Source organism: Myotis myotis, unplaced genomic scaffold (assembly GCF_014108235.1).
Source record: "Myotis myotis isolate mMyoMyo1 unplaced genomic scaffold, mMyoMyo1.p scaffold_m19_p_3, whole genome shotgun sequence".
NCBI lineage: Eukaryota > Metazoa > Chordata > Mammalia > Chiroptera > Vespertilionidae > Myotis > Myotis myotis.
In genome coordinates this window covers 205,229,745-205,252,935 of record NW_023416335.1, presented here as the reverse complement: position 1 = coordinate 205,252,935, position 23,191 = coordinate 205,229,745, and the positions used below count along the sequence as shown (strand labels likewise).

Genomic DNA, 23,191 nt, shown 5'->3' with positions numbered 1-23,191 from the left:
AGCTTCCCTCTCACCTTCCATTTCTGGATTAAAATATTTCAGATAAAGGAATAAAGTTGACTAATGAGATGAAATACCTGAAGACTATTGTGTGCCTTGGAGTTTCGCACCATGTAAAAACACAAAAGAATATTCCCATGATGAGTAATTTTGATATGCACATAATAATGTTGGAAGCAAGACTAATAATTGGCCAGTTAAAGAGTTTTATCAGTCCATTTAAACTGCCCACAGAAATGGAAAGTGTCCTTTCTTACTGTGGTGGTAGCTCTTAGAGCTTCTTGACCTGCTTCTCACCTGCTTGCGTGGTGATGCCAGCATTGGGAAGGAGTGAAGAAAGCTCACTCAAGATTTATGATCACAGAGGCGTGCTACCATGAGCTTTTGCATCCTGGGTCTCTTTCCCTTTTCTTTTTCAGAAAAGATGTGGTACATACTTTTTAATCTTTCCTGTAATTGATTCAAAGCAAGTGTGCTTGTACTCCTACTGTTGAATGCAAGTTGACATTTCTGTCATATTTTGGGTCTCCCTTTAGTTCCTGGATTTCCTTACCCAACTGCAGCCACCACGGCGGCCGCTTTCAGAGGAGCCCATCTGAGGGGCAGGGGGCGGACGGTGTATGGTGCAGTGCGAGCGGTACCTCCAACAGCCATTCCCGCCTATCCAGGGTAAGTATTAGATTCCAGAATAAACAGTTGGACAAGAAAATACCATAGTCCTCTTATAACTTCCGGGATGTTGCCGTGCCACATAGTAGAGATTCTATGATTATTTACAAATTAATGAATTAGATGGCAAGAACCAAAATATACCATCATCAGAATATAACAAATATCAATTCATTATTTAAATCTTCATTTTGGCCACCTTAAGCCCTCAAGATAGTGGCTTAAGACAGTAGCCAGAACCGTCTTCTGTTTACTAGCAATGTGTTGGCATGGAGTTCACTCAGCATCGCACGAATATGGATTAACACTACTGCAGAGAACCAAAATAGGAGTTCAAGACTGTAGTACAAGCTGCCTCTGCTGTGTTCACCCCCTTTCACCACCCTGGGCTGGGGCTGAGGCTGTCACATGTGCCCTCCCTTTTGGTTTCACTGCCTGGGTGGTGAGCAGCAGAACTAGTTACCCACAATGGATTTGCTTTCTTTGTAGGAAACGGATTAAAAGGTTAATTCAAAGATGAACCAAGTCCAATTGAATCAAGGGAGAAAGGGAGAAGTAGGAAGAATTAAACTACAGTTGGCTTCTGAATGATGGTAAAACAACTAATGTAGCTGAGCATCCTTCACCCTTTGATTTTTGTATGGAGGGTGTCTCATGCAGTGGACTGATTCCATAGCAACAAATAAATCCTTTGTTCTTGAACGGGGAGAAGGAGTGAAGATGCAGGTTTTGTTTTTAGTTGTTCTCATGTGAGTCTAACATGTATATTTTTATAGTGGACTTTTTATAGGGTAGTTGCATCAAGGACTTTCCTTCCTCAGAGATGTGGCATTTGTGTTCTTCACCTTTTCTCTGCCTGTGATAGCTTTTTCCATATTCTTATGGAGGAATAAATATAGTGACAGAGGACCCTATTCATTGCTACTTAGTTAAAATTTAAGGGAAAGAGCCTCCTTTGTAGGTCCTTTTCTTATGGCAAAATTGGCTTTCAGGTGTGCTAATTTAGCATTCATTCATAGACCAAATGGACATGCCATTAAGGGTCCTCCATTCCACAAAGTTAGAACATGTTTATTAGATAAGAGAAGTATGCATGTTGAAGTGAGCAGGCTCCAAAACCACTAGAAGGGAACTGCTTTAGAAACAAACTTTTGTTTGCAGTGTGTAGGTGTTTAAATCCCATGCATTCCATCATCTCCATCTTCTGCCATTACTTTTAATTTTATCCCTTTTTCCCCCCCACCTCTCAACTTGACCTTTGACCTTCAACCTCTGACATCTCTTTTAAAAGAAGTAAATAAAGATGCAGTATTGTTTCACCAAGAAATATTTAATTAAAACACAAAAACAAACCTTTTGGAAGCTCTACACACTAGGAAAATTGTTCATGAAGTGTCTTCCAGTCCAAGAGAGTTGACCGTCATGGTCACAAAGTGATGCTGCTCAACAGAAACATGGGACTTCTTTATTTTGTGATATTCCTGCGTTACTTTATAAAGTGGTTCAATTCACTCCTATTCGATGTAGGTCATTTCAGTCTATTGGCCAAACTTGAGAACCAATTCTCTACCAAGGTTGTGTCAGGTATATATTTGATCAAAGATATTTTATCTTTATGTCTAATCACATCAATTTCTGTGCATTACATTGAACACTAATGTCCCATGTTTTCTTTTTTATTAACTAAACCACCTATTTACATGGAAGATGGCAAGGAATAAGTCCAGTATTTTATGGGGAATGGCCTAAAATTGCTTCTCAGCTTGGTAAACTAATTTCATCATTCATCATTGTGTTCTAGCCTCCTGTAGCATTTGATACAGGGACTATTGGAATTCTCCTAGAATTTAACTGAATATTCCTAGTAAGTGACACAACTTAGTGTAAAATTTATTCATGTTTTTCATGCCACCACTCTTCTCTGTAGAAGAATTGTTTTTCAATCTTTGCCTGTCTCCCCGTACTGAAATAGTTGAAGGTTAACTAATCACCACTTGGCATCTATGCTTTGCATTTTATTAGTATTCTCATTATGAACAAGTCTCCGTTTTACAAAAGTGCAGTTGAGAGGCATATTGCTCTCTACCACCATTCTTTAGCTGCAATTGGAGACTCTAAAAATGGATAAAACTTAGTTCAGTGAACATCACAGATGAGTTCAACTTGCCTGTTGTGTAAGACAAAGGCACAGCATATGTGGGGCATTGCAGAATGTCACCCTGCTGTCCTGTAAACAACAAAATGTTACTGAACGCAGAATCAGAAACTTTCCTGCTACCTATAAGGAGAAAGTGATTTCATGTTCAAGTTAAAAATATGTGATGATTTTACTTGCTGACTTGTTTATTGTAACAGAGAAGGTAGCAGTGAAATTTTCCCCATTTGTTTAGTTGAATACACAATAAACATCTAATTTAAAATAGACAAATCTTGATTTAACAAATATGAAGAAGAAAGCCTTCTCTTTTAGCTCTACCACTATTCTATGTCTCTTGGTCCCAAAGTAATGTTTTGCACAAATGCACAAAATACCTCAAAAGGTTTGAAATCTGTATTTTAATTTTAATGTTGCTTAGGATTAAAACAAGAAGAGAGCCATGTACATTGTTTGTTTGATACAAATTAATTTTCTAAACAGGAAAATAAACCCTTCTACTCCTAACCAGCTACCTTTTCAGTTTTATTCTTTTAAATAAAACAGGTCATGCCCAGAACTTCAGTTAACAATTGTATTTTTCAGAATTCCATGAGTATTCATATGGTCAAAAAAGAACCCTTAAAATCTTCTAGTTACTCCTTCCCACTCTGGATTATATTGTTACTATCTGGGATCCCCACTGCACCTTTCAATTCTTGGACCTTGGACCAATCACCTTAACCTTTATTAGCTCATTATCTCTGCTTGTGAAAGCAATGCATTGTGGGTATTTTTGGTTGTGTTTTTTTGTTTTGGTTTTTTTTTTTAATTACATTTCTCTGTTTACTTTGGTCAGAATTGATTGACTTGTTTTTCTGAGGTGTTGCATTGGTTCTTAAAATGCTGAATAATAATACTTTGCATGCTTGTGTGATCAGCCAAATCTTATCGCATGTCTAATGTGCAGGGTAAAAAGCAGGTGATGTATGGATATCAGAAAAAATTTATATATCACTACAAAAATAAAACAAGATACTAAGCATAATTTTGAAATATGCTTTAGCCTAGGTCTCACCTTAATGGAATTCTTTGGGTTCATTTTTTTCATGTTAAACCCCTCTCTTCATGCCAACCCCCATACTCCCACCCATCCACCTATACACACACACACACACACACACACACACACACACACACCTTTTGACACTCTTTAAAGAAAACTTTCTCCTAGGGCAAGCTTATTAAAAACAAAAAACACTCCAGATATGAAAAGTTGATATTTCCAATCCAGCAGATTTTCAATAGCTGTATTAGGCCCCCTGGGAATACTCTTTCTTGTTTTCATCTTACTTTTAATAAGCAGACATCCAGGTGGTTCATTCCAAGCCTGCATTCCTTTCCTCCTCGCATGTCCTGGAGCTGAGTAACGTGCGTGCACTTTCTTGTGTCCTCGCTGACTGGCCTTGGCCTGAGCCCAGGTCGTGTATTCATACATCACCTGCCCATGTAAAGCGCATGTGCATGCTGCCGTCCTCAATAACCGGAATGTGTTTCTGTTCTTTTGTTTTTTTGTTTTTGTTTTTGTGTGGATTTTCTGCAGTGTGGTTTACCAGGACGGATTTTACGGTGCTGACCTCTATGTAAGTACACACACTGGGGCCTTCTCGACCCCACCCCCTGACAAGCCAGCCTTTTTTTTCTGTTTCTTTGGTTTGGTTTGTTTGGTTTTTTTAAAAAATATCATTTATTTAGTTTTTGTTTTCTTTTTCCTTGTGGATATATATATTTATATATTTAAGAATGCAAGCATGCTTCTCTGCCACTGCGCTTTCCCCTGGGTGCCAAACTAAGCCTTTGGGTTTCCTGATCATTGCTGGAGTCAGTCTACTGGACATATTCTTTTCCCTTCCCTCTTCCCACAGATGGTCTATGGATCACGAACATATTTGCGAGATGATCAGCAGGTTTAAAGTCTTTTATTACTGTCGTATCATGTGCATACATAAATGACAGGACAGCTTAGCCTTCAACCAGCTCTTTTCCTTTTCTGCTTTTCTCATTTCACATCCCTCTTTAGATCATTAGAGCTTTGATTTATGTGGATGGCAGTGAGCTTTCTGAATTGGTCTTTTCCTGTTTTACATACTGTGAGAGAGCACTAACATGTGAAAGCAAAAGAAGGAACTGATGCCAGTGAAGAGGGGTAGGAAGGAGAGGAAACCGATATTCACTTGCCTAAGGCCCTTCTGTATTAGAAGGTTTACAACTGGTAGGTCTCTTTTCTTAAGGGCCATCTAGAGGGAAACAAGTGGCAGAATTAGCAACCTAGATTTCTCTTACAAACATTGGACTATCATACATGATTTGTTGATTCTACCAGCCATGTTAACATGTAACTCAGTACTTAGTCTGTCTAGCTATAGCTAACGTTCTGATTGGTTTGTCGCAAATTATTTAAAATATGAACAAAGTGATGTGACAAAGAGTCAGAGTTTGTGAGTTTTGAAGTCTTTTACAGGGACCTCCCCAAATGACCTTTTTCTGAACGCAAACTTGATCTAACCACCAAATCACTAAGAAACAATTTTGTAAGGTAAACTTGTCACCATGAAATTATTTCTTGGACCTAGATTATAATTGTCTGGAAATGCTGTCTCCACCCTTACGTCCCAAAATCACTAAGAATGCCTTTTTAGTGAACTAATTTTCACAATCTGCCAAGATTCTCTGGCAATCTAAAAATGTTTGTGCACTTTCAGAATGCATGTAGAGACTCTGTGTAGCTGGAAATAGAGATAGGGTGGAATGGTCCTACGTGGTACTGTAAGTGAATATATACACCTGTCCTGTGTAGAGTAGACCTTCAGAGTATTCTTTAATTTGAGAAATGCTTCAAGGAACCTTACCCATGTTTCGGGCCCAACTTTCTCACTTCAAAGATATGTCTCTCAGAGAGATTGTGACTCACCCTAGATGACATATGTTATTATATAACCAAGCACAAAACCCAACTAATCCATATTTCATTACCTCTCAGTATTTAATCAAAATTCACATATTTCCTCAGATGATTTTCAAGAGGTATGGAAAGGTATGTTCTTTCCTTGCTGACAGCGAAACTTAAGGATTAAGGAAATATTTTCTAGTTTTACCCCAAATGACACTTTTCTATATGTACACATTTTACATATGACCTTAGCATGTACATTCCCCCATTTACATTAGTGTCCATATTCTCATGAAACTCATCTTTATGTTATTAAAGTTGTTTTCTTGAAATCTATTCTATTAGAGCACACTTTTCCTTATGAATTTTTTCTTAAGTCAGGTTTTTCCCCCCTCTCTAATATGTTCCATATTTGGGGATTTTTTAAGTATGGCCTACTTCCACCTTATTAAGTCAATCAACCAAAATTATTTGTTGACAATTCTCTTATTTCCTTAGTTCACAGTATGCGATTTCATTAAGAGAGAGATGATGTTTCTATAGTTGAGAAAATACCCTTGAGTTTTGTTTATCTACTTGCTGGATTACCGTATCAAGCTAAACAGAAGTAATCCAGTGACCTTACCAAAATACGTTTTTGACCCGTGGCCTCTTGTTGATGAAAAGAGTTAGTAGTAATTACCATTTTTACTTCCCATCTTAAAGCAGTTACTTGGAGGAAAAAGTTGGTCACTGAGGCTGAAATCATATCCCAATCCACTAGTGAAAAATAAGAATACTTTATGAGCTAACTGTTGAGTGAGGTATAATATAACTCTAGCTTTTAGAACTTCATATTTCCTATTCCATATGTGAGGGAACAAAGGATGCGTCTTAAAGACACACACAGGAAAGCCCTATCGTTTTACCTTGAGTTTGTTCTGCTTCTCTCTGTGCATTTTCCATCTGTGGAAATCTACCGCGGTATGGTTAGTTCTTGTTTCCTCAGAGGGCAGGCTAGAAATAGAAAGAGTGGAGGGTTTAGCTAATTAGAACAGGCTTTGAACTTGAGAGATGACATGAATGAAAAGAGTGTAAGTTGCTGCTTTTGTTCTGTTATAGTAATTTAGGCTATTAATTGTGGAGGTTTTTAAAATCTCTTTTCTCTGATCTGCTCCTAGGCTGAAATCCTTGCTAGTCATTTTCTTCCTTTCTGTGTCTTTTATGCACTTTCTTCTCTGGAGAACTGATGTAGCGATTGTGCCTGTAATTTATAAAGTGATCCCCCCATAGACCCATGGGGTAAGCACATAGATTATGTGTCCATCCGCACCCCCCCCTTCCTTTTTTGACCAATAGAAAAGGCATGGTTCACCCTACTTCACTTAAGTGGGTAACAAACTGCTCCTTAATTGTCACCCTATGAAAAGCATGCTTGCATCCAAAGGAAAGAAAAGGCTGGTGGGCCCCTTAGCGGGCTTTTTGTATGATTGTTTTCCTTCCACAGCTGTGTTTTTTGAACTGCTCTTCCTGTGTTCTGTTATAGAATAGTCTTACAGGAACCAATCATTAGCGCTAAAATACCTCAGGTAGGAGTGCCAGTGTGACCTGCCAATCAATCAGATGTGGATTGCAGTGAAAAAAAATTGAATTATACTAACCATTCCAGCTCCACGTTAGAGATGGGAACAGAGGCTTTTTTGGACAATCAAGACTTGTGAGCGTGTGATCTAAGCCCTGCTACCTCAGCAGTGCACACAGTCAAGTTCATACATGATGGCACTACCTCCAAAATTAAGTGCCCCTGTCCCGTTGCCACATATCCGCCCCTGGCATGTTAGTGCACTGTCCCATCACTGCCACCTTTTTTAGTCTGTCAGTCACATTGAACATGTGCTTAAATGGGCTTTTCTATTTGGAGGTCTTAGCAGGTGGGGACATTTTCTTACTACTCTGAAAAAAATGAGAAAAGGGAGGAAGTAGAATCTGTCCAAAGAGGACTCCTGAATCCCAAATTGGGCCCTGTAGTAGAATCATAGTGATAATTGGACTATGCTACTACATACGGTAGAAGTTGCCTTTAAAATCTAAACATATTGGGACTCTAAAATTGAAACATGTATTTCCTTTCCACTTTCCTTTCATCTTAAAACAACTCAGTGAGTTCATTTGGATACTAATGCACTGTTAGAAGGTTTGCTGCTGATAGCTGGATGCTAGGATAGCTTTATACAATTCAGTTCATTTATGTAGCATCACCAAGAGCTTGGAAATGAACAACATTGGGGAGATGTGGAATAGCAGTGTTTGAGAGATATAATTCATTAAAGATGATTTCTCTAAGAAGGAACAAGTGAGAGATAACAAGCTGATCGTAACAATTATAAATTTTTATACTCACATCTGTGTTACTCACTTTCAATCAAAGGTGCCATGTTGCCACATAAGAACTCTGTCTCCTAAGAGGCCCTCACACGAGAGCAATCTAGAGCAGCGGTTCTCAGCTGAAGTGGGGCAGAGGTGAGGGAAGGGAGGGTAGAAGTGTGTAGGGGCAAACAACATGAGTCGCAGAGGCACAGCACTCAGCCCAAGCCAGCCTCTCTCTGCAGTGGTAATTTTCAGCACCGCACCTGCCGTTCCCCACACACCCACACACCCCTCTTGCTGTATCAACCTGCACCACATACAAGGAACAAGCTCTCATTCTGTCTGCTGGTCTTGAAGTACACACCCTCCTCAGTGTCACATAACGTCATTGTCTTCCAGGTAGAACGAAGGTGTCTTGACATCACATGCTCACCAAAGTCCTGTTTTAATGTAAACCTAAAACAAATATAATACAGTTAGAGGCTAGGTTAAAATCAAGACGGGGAAAGTCTGCCAGAGTGAGATTAAGCTAATAGAATTAGCGGCAGCCGGAGGTCAGGTGCAGGAGGGGTGATATGTAGAGCCCTTCCATTTTGGTCTAGTTGAAAGCCCAGCTGCAGAGAGTCATGTGGTCAGTGTGGCAACGCCATACAGTTCATTAGGTGATTAGGTGAATTAGATGGAGTGCAGTAGCAAATCCCTGGGAGGGGACTCTGAGTCATGGAAAACAGACTTTAACAACAACAAAAGGATCTTAAAGGTAACAGCATTTTCCTTTGAAGAAGCTGGAATTTTGAAAGCAGAGACATGTTATGGCTATGCGTAATGATACAATGCTTAAGCAGGAGATATTTTAGAAGAGCACTGTGAATCAGAATGGATGGGTGCTGACAGAGGGCAAGCTACCCGAGAGTGCTGCCGGCCAGGACTGAGTCACATTGCCAGGTCAGGAAGGTTGACTAAGTGGGTGAGGTAGCACTGGGTCGCCCCATTGGGAGCACGAGAAGTCATGCAGAGTGAATTGCAGAAGAATCAGAAAGTCATTGTGTGTAAAGGGACGAGTATATTTGGATCAGGCGTAGCCATGCCAAATTTATCCAGTGATCAGGGTTCCAAAGCTGTCCGTGTGTGCCCTCCTACATTAGGGTGTGCTGTGGCCATGCTAATCCCCATTTTTTGTTTTATTTCAAATCACACACAGATAGAATCTGCAAACTGCTTCAGATCAAACAGGTCTGATTGTGTGTAAATACATATGTCCTTTTTAATTTTTATTATTAATGGTTGCTTCAGTTTTGCATCAGTGCATGGTTAAAAGCAATACACATCAGCTATTTCATGACTTCATATCTCCAAATGAATTATTTCTCCTCTTTTTTTGTTTGTTTGTTTGTGCAGTCAGCTGAAGAAATGTTAACATCTCACTCTAAATCTCTCAGTGGAGTCTCTGTTCCCTTCTCTGATATAACAGATGGGTTACTGCTTGTTATAATTATTAACATTGTGGTGTGGGCCAGGGCTAGGGTGGGCAAGATTTCCTTTTTCTTTGGGCTGGGGAGGGGCCAGTCGTTAGGGTCTGGAATGTTAACTCAAGTGGTGACTGACTGTTTCCGTAATACCAGGTCGTTGTGGCTGCACGCTCTAGTAATTGAGGCTGTACTTCACCGAGCTTGTGGTAGCCTAGGGCAAACCGCTGTCCCAAGAGAATGCTGGGATAGATAGAGTTAGCCAATCCGAGTCTGAACGTGGTGATTTGCTGGTTGTTTTAGCTCCAGATGTTGGCATGCTTAGTTCTTAATGTGATTAATAAATGTGGCGCCATATCCCCTCCCCACGCCTGAGCCCTGTCTCTCCTACCCACTTCCCTACCCTTGTTCTTTTGGAAACTTAAGAGACAGTAATGAAAACGGTGGTGTTTCAAACTGCACTTTGTTCTCATGTTCTATAAAAGACTTCAGATTTGCTAGTAGAAGTGAAACTGAGGAAAGTATCAGCCTGGAATCTTTATTCGCTCCTAATTTGGAATAGAAATATCTGGATTTTCTTTGTCCTGTTTTATATTATGTGATACATTTCGTTCAACAACCAATTTAAAGCAGGAGCAGAAATACTTTGGAGTAAGATTACCTATAAGAAGAGTAAATCCATGATACAAAATTCAATTTTTCTAATTTTGCGGCAATCATCATGAATTACCAAATTTGTTTATTAGGATATTACCTGCCCATCCTAAGCACAGACCCCCCTGTAAAAGACCTCCCAGTCGCACCATTATCATAAAGTAATTAAGAGAGTAGTGATGTTTAAGAAAAACATTAATGTAATTTTTCTTAATGTTAATATCCTTCTTGAGCCTTTTCTTGTCAATAAAATATTTGCATCCCTGCCCTGTTTCCTGAATTTGAATAGCAGAGAACCCCATCAAATGCAGACTCCAAAGTCAGATTCGCTTTCAGTCGAAGGAAACTACTGCAGGTGGATTCTGTCCTCCTCCTTCTGGCGTGGAAGGAAGCTTCTTCCCACAGTCTGATCCCTTTGGAGTAACAATAACATTAACCCAAAGACATCGAGGTTCTGATGGCTTCTGAGGGGATTGTTCTATCGGAAATCTCATTCAGAAGCTCTTTTTTTCCAGAAATAGTGCGGTGCCCCTCAAAGCTGTACTGATATGATGTACTCCCCACTATCTCTGTCTTTAGTGAGCCTTACTTATAGTACCGTGAGCCCTATGTCTTAGAACTTCAGTTTTTAATCTTCCATTCAAGTAAACAAATTTGGGGCTTTAACTGCTTTTATTACCTTGACTTTTATTTTTACTTTTTAAAGATTATTTTGGTGTTTGAGAGAATACTAGAGACAAACCACGTAATGCTTCTTTACCACATTATCCTGGTTCACAAAGAAGTTTTAGCAAAGGTAACCCTGCTGCACACATTATAGTACAAGCATTAGCTTTGCACTGAGCCTTTAAGGTTCATTCAAAGCCTACTATTCCAATAGTATTTATTAGCTTGTTGCCTTAACAAATGCTTTTGCTGCCTTATTTCCTTTAGAAGTTAAAAAAAAATAAAGAGAAACTTGAGTTAGTTTATAAATGATGTGATGTGTATAGGTTGCAGCTGGGTCCTGCCTGCCGGCTCCCACAGAACTGACTAGAAGGAAAGGAGCCATGTTGACTGAAAGTAGCCCGGAGGTGCTTCCTGCCATGTCCTGTCATTGCCAATGCTTGCTAATATTAATTAGAATTTTCATATAATTGATTTCAGAAAGGAAGGGAAGGGAGAGAGAGAGAGAAACATTAGTGATGAGAGAGAATCATTGATCAGCTGCCTCCTGCACACCCCACACTGCGGATCCAGCCCACAACCCTGGCACATGACCTCCTAGTTCATAAGTCAACACTCAACCACTGAGTCATACTGGCCGGGCAGAATTTTCTTAATCTGTAACTGAGAAATAAATTTTTACTTTTCTAAGTCATTCCTTTGAAGAACAAAGAAGGAATAATACATAACCACTGAAAGCCAATCAGGGATTTTAAAGTGCACATTTGAAACTATCTGACTCAGGCAAATGAATCTACAGAGCAAGAGTAAATGCCCCTCAGTGCCGTTTCCTCAGTTAGGGAAAGCACACATTACAGAAGAAGGAAGCAGGAAGCGCTAGGGGCCTGTAAGGAACTGCAGATATGTCCAAAGTAAGATCTGGACAGAAATAAAAGCAGCCAGCTAGAAGCTGCCACATCAGATGGCCAAGGAGAGCAAGACTCCTGTTAGAAAATACTTGTTATCCATCCTAAGAAATGATACCGAGCGGAATTTGTAATTCCTTGCGTAGATTTAGCAAAACTTGAACATTTGAGGGAATAGAAAGTAGAAAGCACAGGGCAGGAAGCTTCAGATGTCCATGAGAAATGGACCTGCTAACCTGCAGAAACCAAATGTGCTGTCGTCACTCCTGAAGTGGTGTCAGAATAGGCCAGTTGAGCATAGTCATATTTGATAGGAGTCGGCAGCAATAAAAATTCACACCTGAATTATGTTTGGTTAAAATAGACAAATTCTAGAAGTAACCAAAGGTCGGGCTTGCCACTGCAACAGCCTGCCTCGTGTGGCATTGTATGGTTACCTTTGCGCTCCTTTCTGGACTTCATGGGGTTTACCCAGCAGTGAGAACCTTCAAGACTGAGGCGAAGTAGCAGCTCCTTAGGACTGAGGGTATTTGAGCCATTAGTAGAAAAACTCTGCAGCCTTCGATATGATCAGGACTTGAGAATCCATAATCTTAGAGGGAAGGAGAGTAAATGCAGTTAAATGCTTGGGGTGGGCGGTTCTTAATCTATCCTAATCCAGCCAAAAGGGAATCAGCCATTTGTAGTCTAACTTGCCTGAGTCTGAAATAGCTTGGAGTCAGCAAGCTTTTTCTGTAAAGGGCCAAGTGCTCAATATTGTCGGCCAGACAGTCTCTGTCACAACTACTTTCAAAAACAGGTGACAAGTGCCCTGGGTTCACAGGCTGAAGTCTGCCACCCCAGATCTACCCTGGCTTTTCCTCCTAAATACTGCCTCCACTCTCACCCTCTGGGCAAGCGTGCTAGGTCGATGGGGCATAGCTATACGGGGCCTTTGTTATATACTGCAGACTCTTAGCAATAAGAGTCTGCATATGCATCAGGGAACTGAACGGTAACACACATTTATTTAATGTTTTCATTCTCTAATTGGTACTTCCTGTCAAAGTTCTCCCAACTTCCTATGAATATTTTCCTGCTGAAAGTTCCAGCAGAGACTGAAACAAGACAGATCAGAATTCATATCTTCATTTCTTAAATTTGAGAACAGTCCTACCAAGATGGTTTATTTTTGTTACTGTCACAAATTGGACAGCGAGTCCCTGTGCAGGGTGGAGCTTACTCTTGCACTAGGGGAGTAACATGTAGACCGATGCAGTTTGAAACATCCTCTTCCCATGTGTGTGTCTGTGTTTGTGTCTCCCTGTGTCTGTCTGTCTCGTGTGGGTGGGTGTGTGTTCATCTGTGCTTCCGGGGGGAGAGGTAGCTGTAAAGTCAGTTCTCTTCTCTCCTGTAGGCCGGATATGCAGCCTACAGATATGCACAGCCTGCTACTGCAACCGCAGCCACGGCTGCTGCAGCCGCTGCCGCCGCTTACAGCGACGGGTAGGTACATGGTCCCGAGTATCACTGCCTCTCCGCCCTTCCCCGCTTCCAAAACGGCACCTCGTGCCGGGGGCTGCCCGCAGGCCTGGCCTTCTCCTCGTGGCCTGTCATGCCAAAAGCCGTGGCGCTGCCTCCTTTCACCGCAGTCTCCCTCTTTGTCACCTGCAGCTCCCTTCTTCTCCATCTTAGAGAAGACCTCAGAATTTTTCCGAGTACTATATTTAGGAATAGGAATCTAAAGGCTTTTTCCATTCTGCCAATTTCCTAATAATCATTCTAAGACCAAGCTGCTCACCAGTCCTTAGCACAGTAAACCCTTTCATTTGGGGGGTTATTATCTTTTCTTTCTCTCCCTGATTGTATTTCTCCTTTCCAGTTATGGCAGGGTGTACACAGCTGACCCCTACCATGCCCTTGCCCCTGCCGCTAGCTATGGAGTTGGCGCTGTGGTAAGTATATGTACAATTTTTTAAAAAACATTTTACTCCTGACTTTTACCTACAGACTATATAAGATCTAGGGAGATAGTAAATTTAGCCCTTTTTCCATTACCAAAGTATTAAAGCCACATAGGACCATCAGGAAATTTTCATAACACCTTCTCTCCCTGGGTGCAATAGTACGAGCCACAGGCCTGGGTAAGGACAGCAGAAAGGAATGGACAGTGTCAGTCTGCCCTGAGTAACAACATTTTTTAAGAAAGAAGGAAACAGGTTGATATCTTACATTGGCTCAAATGTTGGATACGTAACTGTAGTGCAGTTTTATTGATAGGTGTTAGCAAGGACTTCAGGGCATAAGACTCTCCAATTTTTACATTAAGCTTTTCAGATAACTTAATTTGTATGAGTTGCAAATGCAGGTGCCAAAAGCTGTCCTTGCTGTTTGTAAGTCTTCTGGTAGATGGTACTAGAAATCAACAGGTGAACGCCTTACAAAGATATTTTAGTAGTAATATCTGTTGCAAAAATACGGTCTTTCCATAGAAGGCTAGAGCTCTTCTAGAATGATGCTCCTTAACCGAACTCAAATCCTCACCCCAGCATTTTTGTGTTGGCCTGGATGCCTCCAGGTCCCACGATGGGGACTCACTGACTCCAGCAAAGATAGGCCTTTCCTCTGTGACACCTACTAATGTCCAAAGCTCTGCACTCTGAAGTGCAGCCTGGCCGCTGCCTGGGAGCACGGACAAGGTGTGAGGGGGGCAGAATGAGGGCTCAGATTTAAGTCTTAAAGTAAATGAGAGAGCCTGTCATTGTCACACACTGACTTCCTGCCCATGAAGATTTGTGGGAGGAAGTGATAGGGTCCCAGGCGGGGTTGGGGGTGTGTGTTTAGAATTAAGGTAGAGACATACAATACGAAGAAAGTGATGAAGTTCCTAAGGTTTTATTTAGTGCCAACATGATGTAAGTCCTCTATAAAAGAATAACCCAAAGAGCGCTATGTTCCTAGGGATATTTTATTTGAAAAAAAAGAGACACCATTAGATAAACATCCTATATAATAAAAGGCTAATATGCAAATTGACCGAACTGCAGAACAACTGGTTGCTATAATGTGCACTGACCACCAGGGGGCAGACGCTCAATGCAGGAACTGCCCCCTGGTGGTCAGTGCACTCCCACAGGGGGAGTGCTGCTCAGCCAGAAGCCCTGCAGCAGCACTAAGCATGTCCGACTGCCAGCTTAGGCCCGCTCCCCAGACTGCGAGAGGGTGCAGGTCACGCTGAGGGACCACCTGGATGCATGAATTTTTGTGCACCAGGCCTCTAGTAAAGAAATAAAACCCAGTTAAAACCCCAGTTATACATACATGTATGTCAGGAAATTGGCTTTATTCATTGAAAGATTGACTCAGGTTTAAATCCAACACTGTCTCAAACATGGGATATGACAGAAATAGCAGTCAGAGGTAGCATGTCCTCCATTGACAGATAAGTGTAATAAGGTCACAGTTGTAATGATGTAGTCAAGGTAAACAAAGACCCATTGACAGACCTAGTTGTGAACTGTGCTGACTTTCCCTTTTGTGCTAGTTCATGTGGATAACGCAGTGCCTTGTTGGCATGCGCTCACTCTGAGAAGCTCGGGTCAACAGTAAGTGTCCTGGGCACTGCTTCGAGCCCCTGGCAGCATCGCATCAGTTCCTTTGAAGCTTCTAAGGAAGCTGTTTTCCCAAATCCCTCCTCAGGGCATTTTTCTTCATTTTTAATGCTTCTCTCATCAACCTTTTAATTGTTTTTATGTCTTTAATCACTGCAGGCGAGTTTATACCGAGGTGGCTACAGCCGATTTGCCCCCTACTGAAGTGACGTGAGACCCTGCAAGTGGGACAGCCCCCAGTTCATGAGGCCTGGCTATTGCAATATTTACTAGTAGAGGAACTCTATAGCAAGATGAAGAGGAAAAACAAACAAAACAAAACAAAAAAAAACACAAAAAAAGAGAGAATACTTTTTTATACCTCACTATGTTCTTTGAATATGTATTTTTCCTTTAAATTTCTGCCTTTAATTCTTTTGTTCCAAAGATTGTGCATTTTTTCTTTTTTTTTTTCCTTTTTTTTTTAACTGTGGTAAAAAAAAACAAAATGCATTTCCATGTCTGTATGTCCGTGCTTAGATTTCTGTCAATCACGGAAGAGGCAATTAATGAGGGAGGAGAGAGATTAGGAACTGAGAACTGTGTCTGATCAGAAATCAGCAGACAGAATTACCAAAGTGTATCTGGTGCTGGCCGGCAGGGGGACACGCAGAAGCGGGAGAGATCTTTCTGCAACAGGATAGTCTTCTAGTCTTCTGAGTTTCTGGTCTTTGGCAGGCAATTCTGATTGGTTGTGGCTGGAACCCACATGCTAATAGATGATAGGAATTTGTGCTTGCCAAGCAGGAGAATTAAAAATTCACTTTCCTCTCCTCTTCCCTCCTGTCTTCTCCATTCTTTTTACAATCATCTTACATGCACAGCCTGAGACAGTTGGCAGAGTTTTTGGAATTATATTAATATTTCCAAACTTGCTCTCAGACTGTGGATAATAAACACCTCATTAGGAAACTAATCTCAGAATGAACTCTGGAGTATGAAAAAGATTCTTTTCTTTCTTGCCATCCTAGCATTCCTGCTGGGCTCCTTCCCTTTTAATTGAACCACAGCTTAGCTCATCTATCCTTTTATGAACACCCTGCCCCCATGTCCTCAAGATTCAGGAATTTAGGACCCAGGGACAGAAAAATAAATAAATAGCTAGTGGCCAGCTTTCTTCCTGGACATGGTTTGAGGGTGAAGTACAATCTGTCAAGAGCCAGCACAGAGGGTCAAGAGAAGAGAAAGGATGTTAGGCCGTGTCTGCAAGGCAGTCTGATACTCCCGATCTTCCTCTTTCATCAGAAATTCAGTGCAGAGTGCAAGACAGAATGAAGACTTGGCAAAAGGCAAGCGCCGCGTCCTGGGTCAGCTGTCCCTGGAAGGCGTGGTGGCCAGGGCCTGTCGGGGCGGCGATGGCACTGTACTAGCTCCAAAGCCATAGGAAGGTCACCCTCCAGAGCCTTTACGAGTCACTTCTCTCTCCAGTCTTGAGCCCCTGGGGCCCTTCCACCCAGCTTCTCATTATCCTCCAAAGACCCCAGCTGAGCACCTGGACCAGTTGGTATTTGTGAACACTACAGGACAGAAAGCACGAAGCCCCGAGGCTGCTCTCCCGTAGGGAAGGAGGCAGAGATGGCCAGGAGTTACGGGGCGGCCCGTGCAGTGGGTCACTGCTGTTGCTGCCTGCCGTCCCCTGTGTGTGTGATCGAGGTAGGGAAGAAAGTGTTTCTCTTCTAGCTGTTAGCTGTTACCGATAGAGGCAAGGGTCCTGCCTTTCCAGCATGAAGGCATAGAAAACAGAAAAGCACTGTCTGTCTGGCTTCCCTGGTCTATTCACATTGGTACTAGGGTGACCTTTCACCCCAGGGATAGCTGATAAAGGGAGTAATTCAAAGACACGGAGCTTCCGGTGTGTTATGGGTTTGGTTTGGTTTTTTAACTCCTGCCTCCACACATGTTCTTAACTGATAACTGATTCGTGTCCCTGAATTAAAGTGACTGACATACGACAGCATCAAGCATTCTTTGTAAGCAGAGGCTTGTATCTGGGAGGGACTGGCCTGTCGGATAGAATACATGTCTCTCCCCTTGGGGATCCTCTGCCCTAGCAACTGGGAGAGAGGCTGACCCTGAAACTAGGGGAGACATGGAAGCTAGAGGCCTCGATGCAATTCTTGTTGATTCTGGGGATTGTGTAGAATAGGGGACACCAAACTGCCCAGTCCACTGGCCACTTAAGGGCTCTCCTCCCCAAGCCAAAGTTCGGTTTGTTGCTGTGAAGACAGTTTTTGTTGTGTGTATATACATCTTTTAGTTAGCGGTGGGGGGTGGGAATTTCTAGAGAATGGGGGCAGGAGGATTTCTTTTTCTTATTTTCTTTTGTTTTGAGGGGGAGCTTTTACTGACTAAAGGAACCGAGAGAGATTTCAATGTCAAAGAGGGCCATTCTCACAGAATGGCAAGACACCCCTTGGAGACAAGGCCACATTCTGAACAGCTGTGTCCGCAGCAGGGAGGAGGGCAGTGAGCTTGAGAGTCTTCTCTTCTCCAGAAAGGGATGAGGGTGAAGGGAAGGGTGGAGAAGGCAGCTCCCATGACCCCTTTAAGAGGCAGAGCTTGAGCGGGAGCTACCCTTTGTGCATTTCAGTTCAGCTGGTTCTGGCTGAGGACCCCAGGCAAGCTCCGTGTTCTCCGAGGGCTTCTGCTGCCTTTCAGGCGGTGGTAACACGGCTCCCTCTAACTCCTTCCTGAGCAAGACCAGATGAGTTCTGCTTCTCACTATCGGGCCTCTAGTTTTGGGTATCCACACTGAGAAGTAGGGCTCAGAAACCCCTGGATTTGGCAGTATTGGCCTCCCATCCACCTTTGAACTTGGAGACTCCATCAGAGGCAGGTTCCTCAAGGCATTAGAGCTTGTCCATTCCTGGCTCGAGTCCCCACTGGACTAAGCCGAGTCAGAAGAGAGTTTGGCATCTTGCGAGTTCATTAGCGCGTGCTGGTTGATAATTCCTAAAAACATATTGACGCTGAGTCGCCGTGCAGGAGAGATTTCAGCAGCTTACTTAGCTCATGACGTGGACTTTCTATACTAAGCATCTTACTCTTAGAAGCTGGGCTCCTTCGAGGAGACCCCTAGTGGAGATCTTTATCTAAACATGCCTCTTTCACCCCAGAGAGCTGTCCTTAGGTCTTTCCCAGAATCCCTAGTGTTACCTAGCTCAGCTCCCAAGGACCTGGATCAGGGGTCAGCTGTGGCGATTCGTCCTTTCTAAGGCTCTCAGGTTTCACAAAACCTACCATCACCATTATCCTCCAACAGCCACAGTCAGAACGGAGCCTCTTATTTTCCTTAAAAAGGAAGGGGGCTGGGGCTCAGCTCTTAGTTCAAGGGGAGCTAGTGGAGATCTATTTCCTAGAAATAAGCGATAGCAGCTTTTCTTCACAAGTGTGACTCCTCAGGGGCTGAACTGCTCTTAGTGTAGGTTAGACTTTCCTAGAGGTAGCCGATAAGTCGGTGAGCCGCCATCACCCTGTGACTAGTCACGTAGCTTCCAGATAGGAGGGAGGTGGAAACAGGATGGAAGCAGCTCCTAGGACCTGCGGGGCGGGCTTGATTAGCCCCTTCCCTCCAGCAGGAGAACGAGGCCAAGCGAGGGACAGTCTGGAAGGCACTAGACGCGTAAGGAGGGAAAGGGGACGGTGTCCGAACCCTCCCCTTTCGCCAAGGCCGGCCGCTTCTCTGCTGCTTGCAACCCTTTAGCACAGTAACATTTGCAGAAATGCAGATTTTTCCCCCACCCTCACCCCACCCCCGGATAATAGGAGGAAAGAGACCTTGGGGGGTAGGGAAGGGGTAGTGGTGTTTTAAAAGCATAAGTTACCTGTTTGCACTGTTTTAAGATAGGAAAAATATAGTGGGCAAGGTGAACATCAAACGTAAATTTGTGTGTTTTTATTTTGTCTTGCTCTTGAAAATGTTTGACCATTTGTAGTGTACACAGTGAAACTTGATTCTCTGTTGCATAAAACACTATTTTATTTTGTTTTTTGAAAATGTTACTGTTCAAAAGCCTCTTCCCTCCCTTTCCCCTTTCCTCTGTACTTCCTTCATACTTGCTTTACTGATCAACCAGGCCATAGCCATCCAAGTGCTAGCTCTTAGTGTAAGGGGAGCTAGTGGAGCATGAAGCAGGGCCCTTCGCAAGTCGGCTCCGGGTGTCCTAAGCCAGCACGTGCCCTCTGGTGGAGTGAGTGTGGCGGAGCCCCTGGCACCTGTCTTTACAGTGAGACCTGCAGACCAGACTACAGCCGGTTCTCAAATTCCTGAATCCCACGAGGAGCCGAGGCGCAGGAGTGCTGGAGGGTGGCAGTTGGCTGTGGGGGCTGAGTTCCCGTCCACGTCACCAGCACTGCAGCCAGTTAGTTACTCAGGAAAACGGTCGATCACTTCAGCCATGGTAGTGCTGGTTGGCAGGGATCGGTAACAGAACATCCATCGGCCAACATTCAACCTTGCCTTTAAGGAGCCTGCCAGTGCGGCACTCAGGCCTGTCGGCATGCGCCCTGTGTGCCGGCGGTGAAGGCTCAGGTCACACTGCAGGCAGAAAGGGAACATTGGTTCTCTTCTCTCTCCCCACCCCCTGTCCCTGCTAGCAACACCAGATTCCCAGGGGGGTCCGCGAGTTTTTGAATTTAAAAAAAAAAAAAAAGGTTTCTTTTGGTTTAGTTTTTCTGGGGACTAAGTGCTTTAAGCAATGTCGGTACCCCATCAAGACTCGGAGCTTAGTCATTTTCCTGTATTTTTCTGTTCACAGTATTTGTGTGTGTGTGTGCTTGTTTTGGCAGCTCATTTTGGCTGTATTATATATCGAGTGATGAATTGATCCTCTTTTTTCCCTAAGGGATATGAATTGTTTTTCTTGTGTTATAATTCTGCTTGTGAAAAGCTGGAGCAAACCTGGGGCTGACACACGTAAGCTAGGGCTGCAGAGCTGAGAGCCGGGGTCCCTGTTCCCGGCAGGTGGGCCCCCTGAGTCTCTGAGCTCTTCAGTCCAAATCTTTGCAAGGCTCAAAACGCCACAGCACCTCTCCTCCCCACCCCCGTGGCAGGGACTGAACCGTCCTCCACGCCACATGCACTCTCCGGCCCCTCCCATTGCCATGGCAAACAGGTACCTTCGGGGCACGGGGGCATCACGTGGGATGCTTGTGTAACTGACCACCTCGCCTTCTCTCCCTCCCCTCCCCTCCCCGGATCACTTCCTAGGACCCCCGAGCTGCTCGCCCAGGGTCCCGTTTCCCTGCGGACTCCAGAGAAGCACCCAGGGCTTTGTGACAGCCTCTGACTCCCTCCCTTCTCGTTAAGAATCATATTGTATAGTAGCTTTCAGACCATACAGTATTCATTGGGTTACTCCTATTATTATCAAGTAGCTGGAATTGTGAAGGTCGGAGTAGTTAGATCTTTAGCTTTTATTCCTTATTTTTTTTTGTATTACTATCCATGTGTATAAATTATTGATCATGTTGCTGGCTTTTATAAACTCTACGCGAAGGGGGAGCACCGCCTCTGCCTTTGCCAATGGTAATGAAGCACTGTTTTTAAATAAAAGAGAGAAACACCATTCTCTGGCCTGTGTGTGTGTGGATCCATCATCCCTGTTGCCTCCTGGAGGCTCAAAGATACAACGTGGATTTGACTTCAGATGAAAAAAGAAGGCAGCAAATGGCTTCCTAAATGTGTAAGCCACCTAACGGGGTCACCGAGAGGTCAGTGAGGCCCAAGGCCCGGGCCGCGGGAGCCTCCCTGTGGCTTCCGCCCTCTGAGCCCCCGTCTGTGCAGAAGCTGCCCTGGTGCTCCTGCTTCTGCAGTCTCCTCGCAGCCTCAGCTTCGCTGCCTCACCCCCATCCGCTCCGACTCCTGACTGCTGGCCACACCGTGACCCCCAGGCTCAGGCCACCCACTTGACCTTCCTGCAGCCTTAGGCACCTTCCTGCCTCCCCTCTGTCGCTGCCTTCCCTGGCTCCTGAGCCTTCTCCTTACCCGCGGGAAGTGCTCTCCACGGGCCCGCCCGCCCTTTTCTTTCTTACCTGTTTCTCGGCCATCCCTGACCTCCTGTCTCATGGAGAAGATCAGCCATCGCCAGGAGCTCCTGGGTTGAACTCTGCTTCCACATCTGCACCTACCTGAGCTCACCCGTTCTCCCCTCACTCCTGCTCTCCTGGAAGAGGGGCTTATGCTCTGGGGTCCTCCTCTCCCACCTTCCCCAGCGTGGTTAACCTTTGCCCTCTAGTCCCTGTGGCATTTAAATATGCTTAACTCTTTCAAACACATTAAAACAAATAATTTTTCAAGAGCCCAAGTCCTCTCCTTCACGACAAACTTCTGGAATAAGCTTCGGCCCACCGCGTCCACTTACTCTTCACCCTGCTGCTGGCTGGCTTCTCCCCGCAGGACCCCGAAGCAGCCCCTGTGGTGACAGCCAGTGGGCGCTTCTGGGTGCTTTGCCTCGTGGTGCTCAGCATGTCCCATGTTCCGAGACCTCCCACTTGCACGTTGGACTGTGACGGGCCAAGGGGAGTGAGTTCCTCCACGCTGCCACCCAGGACAAGCTGGCCTGTCTGGCCTCCTTTCCTTAATGGTCTCTGCCTCTTGTTTCCCCAGCAGCGCGCGCGCACACACACACACCCCCCAACATCTGGTCCCTAAGCAGCACTGTTACAGCATGAAGGGCATCGTGATATGCTTCTGTGCATGCGTCCCTGGTCAGCCCCCCCCCCCCCCCCCCCCATGGTAAGGCCCTGGGTGAGGTGCTCCCTGCTGCATTATCTGTTGACTGCACTAGAATGTGAGCGCCTGGAGGTCAGGGACTTTGTCCTGTTCTCTGCTGTATCTCCGGTGCCTGGCACATGTCAGCATTCAATAACCCAATGTGTGTTTAACTGCTTTTTCCCACATTTTAAAGTGATAGTTTCCAAGTTGATAGGTGTTTCTAAAAACCCTGTTGTCAGGGGTATAGGAAAATAGGGTGCAGTTGACGCAGAGGTACAGGCACGTGGGTGAAGTCTCAAGGCAGGGTCCAGTCCAGCTTGCAGTCCAACATGGGCACCAGGAGCTGAGAGAGTAGGGGCAGACTCTGGGCATTGCCACCACCATCTTCATCACAGAACCTTGACAGTATTCCTTTATCTTGTTTTTTCCTTTCTTGACCTCACTTCCTGCCTCACTCCAGCTGTTGCCCCATTTTTCTGGAAGACTCTTCAGCAAAACTCCTCAAAAGTCTTGTCCTAAGTCTTCAGGTTCTTTCCTTCCTTCCTTCAACCCTCCCTCGTCAAGCTCTTTGTCATCTACCATTCCAGCATTCCTGCCCTTACCTAAGTCACCAGTGGCCTCCGTGTTGGTAAATCTGATCAATGCTCAAACCTCATTGTCCTTGACCTCATGTCCTCGAGGCTTCCTTCACTTGGCTCTCTGGACACCCCACTGCTGGTTCCCCCCAAACTCAGTGTCTGAGCCTTCCTGGTCTCCTTCGGTAGTCCCTCACCTCTCATTCTCTACGAGCGAGGTGCCCTGGGTGCTGACCTTGTGCACTTACTCTTTTGTACCTAAGCTCACTGCTTAGATAACCCTATCCACACTCACAATTTTAAATATCATTTATTTACAAGTTTATACCTTTGGCCAATATATTGTCGGAGATCCAACATCTTGAGTCTAGATTCATATGCCATTGAATTCTACTCAATATCTCCACTTGCCTGTGTATTGGGCATCTCAAACTTTATCTCCAAACTGAGTTCCTTGATCTCATCTCCCCCCTCACACCCCC

At 44.1% G+C, this 23,191-nt stretch overlaps 1 protein-coding gene across 25 annotated transcripts in view; it reads left to right on the top strand.

The window, feature by feature from the left end:
- Nucleotides 1–20,988, top strand: part of RBFOX2 (RNA binding fox-1 homolog 2) — a 265,267-nt gene extending 244,279 nt beyond the window's left edge. For 9 of the 25 annotated variants that reach the window (XM_036299486.1, XM_036299483.1, XM_036299487.1 and 6 more), the window contains 6 exons: nt 525–669; nt 4,407–4,446; nt 9,301–9,332; nt 13,187–13,275; nt 13,652–13,724; nt 15,540–20,988. In XM_036299486.1, coding sequence (XP_036155379.1) covers nt 525–669; nt 4,407–4,446; nt 9,301–9,332; nt 13,187–13,275; nt 13,652–13,724; nt 15,540–15,594 — 434 coding nt within the window. In that variant the 3' untranslated portion in view covers nt 15,595–20,988. Of the gene's footprint in view, nt 1–524; nt 670–1,158; nt 1,263–4,406; nt 4,447–7,278; nt 7,322–9,300; nt 9,333–13,186; nt 13,276–13,651; nt 13,725–15,539 lie in introns of those variants that run through there. The other 16 variants (XM_036299493.1, XM_036299490.1, XM_036299488.1 and 13 more) reach the window with 9 other exon arrangements.
- The last annotated feature ends 2,203 nt before the right edge of the window (nt 20,989–23,191 follow it).